A 9,224-nucleotide genomic window follows, 5' to 3' on the forward strand; every position below is an offset into this window, starting at 1 on the left:
TCATGTACACATGAATGTGGAATAGCTAATCCCAGATACGTTTAAAAACTGTATTTTAAAACTAAACAACATATACAATTAAAATAGCATTCCTTATTCTGAAAGTCATTTATCAGTAGAAACCAAGAGTTATTTGTTAGTAGTACTAGGCTATTAATAACACACAAAAAAAATGGCATTTATTTGGGGTTTTTTCGGTTTGCTTCCTTACTTTACTTATTTATTTATTTATTTTAATTTAAATCCAAGTTAGTTAACATACAGTATAATGGTTTCCAGAGTAAAATTTACTGATTCATCATTTGCGTATAACACGCAATGCTCATCCCAACAAGTGCCCTCCTTAATGCCGATCACCCATTTAGCCCCTCCCCCCACCCTCCTCCCCTCCAGCAACCCCCAGTTTGTTCTTGATAGTTAACAGTCTCGTATGGTTTGCCTCCCTGTCCATTTATATCTTGTTTTTCCTTCTCTTCCCCTATGTGTATCTGTTTTGTTTCTTAAATTACACACGAGTGAAATCCTATGATATTTGTCTTTCTCTAACTAACATTTCACTTAGCATAATACATTCTAGTTCCATCCATGTTCATGCAAATGGCAAGATTTCATTTATTTGTTTAAATTAAAATTTCACTTTGGCTTAATGATTTTTTTTTTCTGACATGATTGCCATTTTTGCAGAACTGTGTTTGACAACCCAGAAGACGCTGTATTTGTAAGGTCCATGAAGAGATCAGTTATGACTATTACGTCCCTCAACTGGGACACAGTTCCAACACGAGAGGAAAAATACCTTGACGAGAAAGGCACAGAACCTGCTCAAATGCTCACACTTACACTGAGATAATCCCTGGTATTTGTAGAAATCCTAGTGGTTTTCAGCTGTTTATTAAACTTCTCTGTGATAAAGCATACTGTCTATTTAGTGTATTATTTGAAATATGTAAATGTAAACAGAAACGCCAATAAAACAATTCCTGCACATTTAAAATTTGTGTTGAATACACATATATAGAATGTACACCAATCATTAAATGTTCAGCTCAACACATTTTCAAAAAATGAACATGTTCAGGGAACAGCAGTCCTAGATCAAGAACTAGACTATTAATTACATGCATGCAAAGTGCCTCCTCACTCCTGTTACCTATTCCTGTCTGCCCTTGAAGAGTAATCACTGTGAGGATTTCTAAACCATAAATTAATTGTGTCTGTCTTTGAAAGGCATAGAAATGGAATCACAGAAGTTGAATTATTTTGTGTCTGGCTTCTCTTAATACTGTAAAATTCACGCGGCAACAGCTCTGTCCTTCTCAGTGCTGTATGGTATCCCTACACCACTACTTGTTTATGCAGCCTACTATCTTTTTATCTCGCCTTTGAAGGCACTTGCCAGTTCTGGGTGCGGGCTAGTGGTCTGAGCGTTGCCTGGCCGGAAGCCTGCTGCTACAGGAAAGAGAAACCAGAAAAGCTTCCAGCAGTTGCCTAGTACTGAGAGACAAAATGCATTGCTGGTTTTCCCCAGCTAAGCTGAAGAGCTAGATCAAAGCTTACAGAGAGCAGGGTGACATTTCCTCCTATCTGATGGTGCTTAGACACCACCACGGTGTAGCCCAGACAGTACAGACACAGTGTAGAAGGCGAGCTGAAATCAAAACAGGCAAGGGACAAAAGCCCTAGAGGGAAGAGTAGACTGTCCCTGAAAATCTGTAACCTCCTCTCATCTGTGGGCACTTAGGATTTTGTACAAGCCAGGGTCAGAAAATTCAGCTATGGTCTCTGGCAGAGGATTGTCCTCGGGGGAAAGAAAAAGCAGAGGTTTGGCTATCGACGTGGATGAGTGGTGCAAGACAAAAGTTATAGTGCCTGGCTTCCCAGATTTGGTCGTGAAAAGAATCGAAATGTCCTCTTGTTGTCTCTCCTGGATCACTTCTGCAAGAAGCCAGCTACCATGTCATGAGGACACTTACAGAGTCCTCTGGAGAGGCTCAGTGGTGAAGAACTGAGGTCACCTTCAAAAAGCCAGTGAGGAACTGAGGTGTAGTGTCAACAACCATACGAGTGAGCCATCTTGCAAGCAGATCCTCCAGATCTAATTAAACCCTCAGATGACTGTACCCCTGGCCAAAAGCTGCACACAGCCTGCTGAGAAACCCCAAGCCAGAACCACCCAGTTAAGCTGCTCCTGGGTTTCCGACCTATAAAAACTATATGAGATAATGCTTATTAATGCTTCAACCTGATCGATGTCAGGGTAATTTCTATACACCAATAGACAACTAACAGAATAACTTAGTATAATCCACAACGCTAGAAGTATTTATGGTAGGTAAGGATGCCTTGTGAAGTCTGGCAAACTCAAAGTCATGGTCCAGTTGCCAAAGATTCTTGTGCAAGGCCATATACCTTCAGCAGAGAACTAGTATTTGTTCAAAGGGCAGTTTTAGGCATGCTACTGCATCCATCCTAGTACTAAAAGTCTGATCAAAGAACATCAGGTAACTCTGACCAAAGTTACTCATCATAAACAGAATACTATCAGACCCACCGAGCAGTCATGCTGAGTGGGCAGAACAGCAACCTATTTCATGATGAAAATGGTACATTTGGGAGCAGATTTAAGCTGGCCCATAAGTTGGGTAAGTGTATTAATTTTGAATTAGATTGCATTGAGTTGAAGAGGAGATATTGTAATCTCCAAGTTAACTAGTAAAGGAATGGTAAAGGAATGTGTAGCCTGTTATTTTATTTTTAATCCCACAATCAACTGAAAAAGATGAAAAAATTATTCCAATCACAAAAATACAACTAGCAAATTTTACTTAATCTCCTTTTTAAGGAATTAATGGAAGGATGTCTCATTTGTATGAAAAAATTTGCTTTAAAATGCACTCAGTGTTTTTTATTCAGTAATGAAGGACTCTACGGAGTGGCTGTGATTCAGAAAAACTGTAAGAAAACCTTTTGGGCAGAAACACAAAATAAAAGACATGATCTCTACTTATATAACCTAAAGGTCTACCAAAATGGAACACATAATAGAGAGGGTGTCTTTGACTTGGGTCAAAGTATATTTTAGGATTCATCAGGAGCTCTCATGATCAGGAAAAAGAAAATACTAATATATAGATCAATATGGGGGTAGCAGCTAAAAGCTGCAGCTCTGGAAACAGATCCAGTTTAGCTCTTCTGCTTACTAGCTGTCATTTGGACAAGTCAGCTAACTTCTCGAAGCTTTCATTTCCTCTTATACAAAATGGTAATCATAGTTAACTCATGAAATCTCAAGGATTAAGTTAGATAAACGGATGTAAGGTGTTAGGTAGAGCCGCCTCCTCAAAGTCAGTGCTTGATATATATTAGCTAATAGTTACTCTGATCCCTGGAGCAGTTGTGCCCTTTAAGAACTGTATCTGATGTCAGACGCTATGTTTGTGCCCCCCCAACCCAAATTGGTATGTTGAAATCTACCCCTCAACATGATGGTATCTGGAGGTGGGGCTTTTTGGGAGGTAGTTAGGTCATGAGATGAGAGCCCTCATGAAGGGCACGAGGGCCATTTTAAGAGGCCAGAATGCTGGCTACCCTCTTTCAACCATGTGAAGACAGAGCAAGAAGATGGCTCTCTCTAGACCACGAAGAAGGTACGCACCAAGAACTTGACCATGCTGACACTCTGATCTCTTCTAGCCTACAGAACTGTGAGAAATGCATGTTTATTGTTTAAGCCACCATAGTTTATTGTCATTTGTTATATAGCAGCCCAAAGTAAGACACCTGGTGTGTTCGGGTTCTCCAGAGAAACTGAATAGGTTATACGCATGTGTGTGTATAATACACACACACACACACACACACACACACACACACACACACACAGATTTTAGGGGCTGGCAAATCTAAAATTTGTAGGGCAGGCCTAGTAGACTAGAAGTTCAAGAATGAGCTGATGTTGCAGTCTTGAGTCTGAAATCCACAGGGCTTTTTTGGGACTTTTATCTTTAGCGTTGGTGTTTCCATTCTGCAAGCTTCTTCAGCATCATGACTGGGACATAGGAGTCAAAAAACAAAGGAACAAACAATTCTCAGAGCACAAACCAAACGTAACTGTCTGGTTCTTGAGGTCCCCAGCTAATTGATAAAGAAAAAAACCTTGCAATGGTGGTTTCCTTTCCAACCAAAATGATAACCTCAATTTAATTCAAAACTTGAACTGCTATTGTATGCTCTTTCTAAGAGCATATGAAGTACAAAATTTTAAATTATATGAGTTCATTTCCCTCTTAGCTCTATTTATAAGTACTTACCTTTTAAAAGATTGTCCCCCAAAAATAAAATAAAATAAAAGTTTGTCCCAATTGTCTTCCACTTGTCACAGATGTATTAATAAGAATTCTTTGGTTCTAAATTCCAGATATCCAAATGGGAAATTTGCTCATGTAACCAAACCATGTAAGCCCAGTGTAGACTGCCAGAACTCAGTGGGCTCAACAGCTCAAACAGTGTTCCCTCCCTCTATCCCTCGCCTGCTTGGGACTCAGGTACCTCCACACATCGCACAGCTCTGGAATTGAATCTCTGTCATTTACCATTGTTGTAAGAGAGAAACAAAATACAAAAAAAAAAAAAAAAGCTCCCCTCTTCAGCTTCAGGAATGTAAAACCTCTAGCAAGTGCTCTGATTGGCCTCGGTGTGGACCAGGAAGCAGGTCACCAATGCCAGGTACAACCATAAAACCACCTGACTTGGAGGATGGATAAGCTTCCACTCCAGAAGGGCACTCACTGGCTTCAGACCCAGGTGTGATGGGATCCTGGGAAGATGAAAACCGTGCAAGAATATCTACTTGGGAAGAAAAAGAAAAAGAAATATCTATTTGAAGAATTTCTATGAAGTTCAGTATCCAAGAATATTAAAACTCAAGTAAACCCATAGACGTGACAGATGACTACAATCAGTCATCTTTTTAAGAGCCTAGAAAACATCCATTTAATCCTGTAAAACAATGGCTTGTCTTCAGAGCTCCGTTATCTTATATTTGCAGGGATACTACAGCGAAGGTAATATACTGAAAGTATACAACATAGTGGTCAAAACTGGAGACCTGGACGAGGGCCACTCTGTTCTTTTCAATGTTACTTTACCTCCTCAGGCTTTAACTTCCTTATCTGTGCTATGGGGATCAAAATAAAGTCTAATTTACAGGATTATCATAAATATTAAAAAATGTTAAGTTTAGGGATATAGTAACTTTCATTATAGCTACTGTTATCACCTATTGAATCAAAATGCAAAATCCAATTTCCTAGTAAACCTGCTGACCAATATTCTATTACATCAGCTCTAGGTATGAGACATATTGGAATAATAAGACTCTCTTAATCTTTTAGTCATATTTTTGTTTGAGAAGTTTCTTGATAGCATATTAAAAGTAATTTAATGTGTTTTTTAAAAAAATGAACTGGATGACCACCTATTTTGATGGTTTTATAATGGAAGCATCATTCTGAGACTGAAGGATAACGAAGGAATTATAATCAGACCAACACCGTTGTCTCTTACACTCCATCTTCTGACTACCTCTTCCCTGATTTACGTTTGTGGAAAATTTTCACGTTCACGTGGCTTCTACCTGAAGTCCTCCTTGTCCCCTGGTGGTTATAGCAGTGTTAGAGTTGATTTGTGTTAGTACTCACTTCAGTGAAGGGAGAAGGTACCTCTACATTGCCACAACTCCGGATTCTCCTATTTCCTCCTGCTTTTTCATAACCCTCCACGATATCCGAAGATGGGCATCATCAAATGCAAAACGGTGATAACACACCAAAAAAACAATCAGATAACACAAGTGAAAAACAGATTGGTGGGAGAAGGAAGTCTCGGAGGACTAGTTCACTGAAGGGGAAAGTTTCTCAGTGTGCAGATGAGGTCCCTTGACAAGGGAAGGGAGGCTTGTCAGGACTGATAAGTGCAGGTGTAATCTGCCTGGGTTCCCACCCAGTTAACCCTTCACACTGCATTTGCCCACACGAAGGCTTCCAGGAGCAGCATGGTAGAGGGCGTGCAGGTGGAGTATCAGGGCTGGAGCAAAGTCATTCCGGGTAAGAGGAGCACCCGCAAGATAGAAGACTGTGATCAGTGAAGCGAGGTGGGAATTTGAGTCATTGTAATTGGCAGTTGTGCACGTTACAATGCTGATTACTTTGTTCTCCAGTATTTGCTGAAGCTCCTACAATTTAAGTCCTCTGTTAGTTCTTTAATATCTGTCACTCCTTGACGGCAATAAACAGGAAACAAGACGTAGAGCTGGTTATACAGTAGGCACAATTTATTTTTATAGTCATCACAAGAAACTCGCAACAGGCACTATCTTTGGCTATCTTACCTTAGCCTGCTTCAGTACTGCACGAGCTAAAAACTGGTGCCGGACATTCTCAAAGTGATGGTTATAAATCAGTTTCTGGACAGGAAGAGCCACATGAAAAGCTTACAGGAAGATAAAAGCCTTTCAAGTGGATTATGGCACGTGAATTAGTTTTCTAACTGTGGACACACTATGTTTAGCCATTATTTAATCAAACAGTTCATGAAATATCCTTTTTAAAGCACATGCTGAGATAACTGTGGCTATGCCTTCGCTCCTCCTGGGAGATTTGACATTTCTCAAGGTACAAATACCGTATATACAATGTCACTGCAGGAACTCTATAAAGTTCAGACTGCTCGGGACCATTTCCATACAAAACTACAAGGGGCTGAACTGGGACAAATCCTGTAACATAGAACTTTTCTTCATGTCATTCTATCTTAATAAGTAGGGCTTCACTATTGTAAATGCTATTTATATGCATCTGACTCACATATAAATTAAGATTCATTTAACTACCCGTCTCAGTGGCTACAAAATTCTTTCCTGACAATCTCTCTCCTACACCTGTTCTGCTTGCCCTTTTGTCCCCCCAGAGTCTGTATTTCTTCTTTAAGGGAATGTATTTTGGCTTCGAGAACAATTGCTGCGAAGCTGGCCTCAGAAAGGGAACAAAATGTTCCTTCTATACTTTGAAATAAAAGTTTTCCCCTTGTAGTATCCGTCCAATGACAGCACAGAACTACTAGGAAAGGAGGGCACGGGAGAGCTGGGCCTGAAAGCATCTATTCTAGGAAACACGGAATCCTGCGTGGAGCCATGCCGGCGTCAGGAGGCAGTGAGGAGGCGGCCGCGTGAACTCTCCAGCTACCTGCCGGGGTCGAACCGTCCACGCGGGCGCCGGCTCTGGCTTCTACTCCTCAGATTCCCGTGCACCTGCCGGAGCGCCCGGTGCGCCTTCCAGCCCGGCTTCACTCTGAGGATGCCCCGCCTCCCCTTCTGCAGACTCTTTGGGGTTACAATCCTCTCGGGGGCCTCCTGTTTCAGCCTCCGGCTGCTCTTCATGAACACAATTAGAATTGACATCAAGTTTGCCATCTGACCAAAAAAGTGAAAAAAAAAAAAAAGTCATTTTGTTGTTCTTACCACATGTTGTCGGTCACTCTTCTAAGTGCTTTCCGTGTAATAAATTATTTAGTCCTCCTAATAGCCACATGAGGGAAATTATCTCTATTATCATTCTTATCATGACTTTTACGTATGGGGAAACGGAGAAGAGGAGGGTCTGGCAGCTTCACAGCCAGCGCAGGAGCAGAACCCGAATTTGGACCCAGGCCTCTGGCTCCACAGCCAGGCCTTGACATTGCAATGGTTGTCTGGAATCTGACAAAATCTGCATTTAAATACAGCTTTGGCCTGATTTAGCTTGATGTCTTTGGGTAGGTCACTGCCTCCAGGAGGTTTGTTTCCTCCTCTGTAAAGTGGGGGATGATGAAAGCTGTCCCCTTCTGGGGGAGAGTGAAGAGGCCTGGAGACGGTTAGAACAGTGTATGACACCCGCCAGCGGTTCTGAACCGGGAGTTCCCACGCTTCCTGGCAGTCCCGCTCTCTCACTCATGTGGTACCAGTTGTTATCCTCTGTCCTTGACACAAAGCGTACAAAAATCTGGCCCAGAAAACAAAAGAAAGCATGGCAGAAAGACTGACTATTCTTAACAATTTGTTTATAGAAATTAAATTTCATTTTGTGCAAATCATTCAATCCTACTAATAGGGTTTCTCAAGCGAGCAGTAAAGGCAGTGGTGGGGGGAGGAGTGCTTTGTGTCAGAGTCACCTGAGCAACTCTGTCAAACTAGATGCGCTCCTCAGAGTGTAGGATACATTTTCAGGGGTGGGGCATAGCAGTGGAGTGGTCTTCCACCGCCGTCTGTGAACTGCTGCTGAAACGACTCACTGTTTCTGATGACAGTGAGTCACATACTTCATGAGAGAGGGAGACAAAAAATAATAGAGAACTCTAAGCCCAGACACTTACAGAAACCTCATCTGTAGGGCAGATCTGCCATCTAATCTGTCATTTATAAATTTAGTCTGTAATTTTACCTACAGCTTTGTAATTTAATTTAAAAAATTAAAGGTTCCCAGCCTTAAGATCTGTGCGTAGCCATAGGGGAAATGTAATTATTTCCTTAGTCGAAGACCTTAAAATTCTTTGTGAGTAGAGCGTAAGTGATGCTCACTTAGAGTTGCAGGATATTCTCCTGAGTCCAAATGTAGAATATGGAATAAACCATATTCCTTAAAATTCTATATCTCTTTGCTTTCCAGGGACTTCTAGGCTAACCACACTCTATACATTATCCCAGAACCCAAAACAGGGGCACATTTAAGCGTGATTCCTATGTCGGTCAACTCCAGGTTTCCTCGGTCCCCAGAGAAGACTCCGTCCCTCAGTGCCCCATGTTAACATCATCAGTAATATCATTCCTCTTCTCCATGAGAGACAGTATGGGCTCGCCTTTTATATACGTACTGCTTTCCTCTTCACTCTTTTCTTTGGCAGCTTCCAATTGTTGTTTTTCATAAATATCCTTTAGATTCTTACAGATTTTCTTATGTGCGAACCAGTGTGTTTTCTGGCAGGTCTGATCGCAGTATATTACCTGAAAACAATTGTTACATTTATTTCATTTCAAAAGCTGTGACTGAATGATATTCCAACTATACCACTAAATAATGCTATAAAAATGCTGTTTGGTATGCTTTCTTTAAAACCATAAGGTGCACTAATTTATACTTGTTAATGTTTAGCCTCTGCTTTATAACAATAATGGATATGCAATAAGCAGTCTA

General features: G+C 41.0%; 2 protein-coding genes across 9 annotated transcripts in view; one reads left to right on the top strand and one right to left on the bottom strand.

Annotated features, from left to right (window-relative positions):
* Window positions 1–915, top strand: part of LRRC72 (leucine rich repeat containing 72) — a 43,159-nt gene extending 42,244 nt beyond the window's left edge. For all 7 annotated transcript variants that reach the window (XM_029957534.1, XM_029957544.1, XM_029957583.1 and 4 more), the window contains one exon: window positions 685–915. In XM_029957534.1, coding sequence (XP_029813394.1) covers window positions 685–850 — 166 coding nt within the window. In that variant the 3' untranslated portion in view covers window positions 851–915. The remainder of the gene's footprint in view (window positions 1–684) is intronic.
* A 5,393-nt stretch (window positions 916–6,308) lies between these two features.
* The window catches only part of ANKMY2 (ankyrin repeat and MYND domain containing 2), a 36,711-nt gene continuing 33,795 nt past the window's right edge, over window positions 6,309–9,224 (bottom strand). The window contains exons 9-10 of one of the 2 annotated variants that reach the window (XM_029929673.1): window positions 8,905–9,034; window positions 6,309–7,468 (exon numbers count right to left, since the gene is read on the bottom strand). In XM_029929673.1, the coding sequence (XP_029785533.1) occupies window positions 7,284–7,468; window positions 8,905–9,034 (315 nt within the window). In that variant the 3' untranslated portion in view covers window positions 6,309–7,283. Of the gene's footprint in view, window positions 7,469–8,889; window positions 9,035–9,224 lie in introns of both variants that reach the window. The other variant, XM_029929671.1, reaches the window with a different exon arrangement.

Source organism: Suricata suricatta, chromosome 2, assembly GCF_006229205.1.
Source record: "Suricata suricatta isolate VVHF042 chromosome 2, meerkat_22Aug2017_6uvM2_HiC, whole genome shotgun sequence".
Classification (NCBI taxonomy): Eukaryota; Metazoa; Chordata; class Mammalia; order Carnivora; family Herpestidae; genus Suricata; species Suricata suricatta.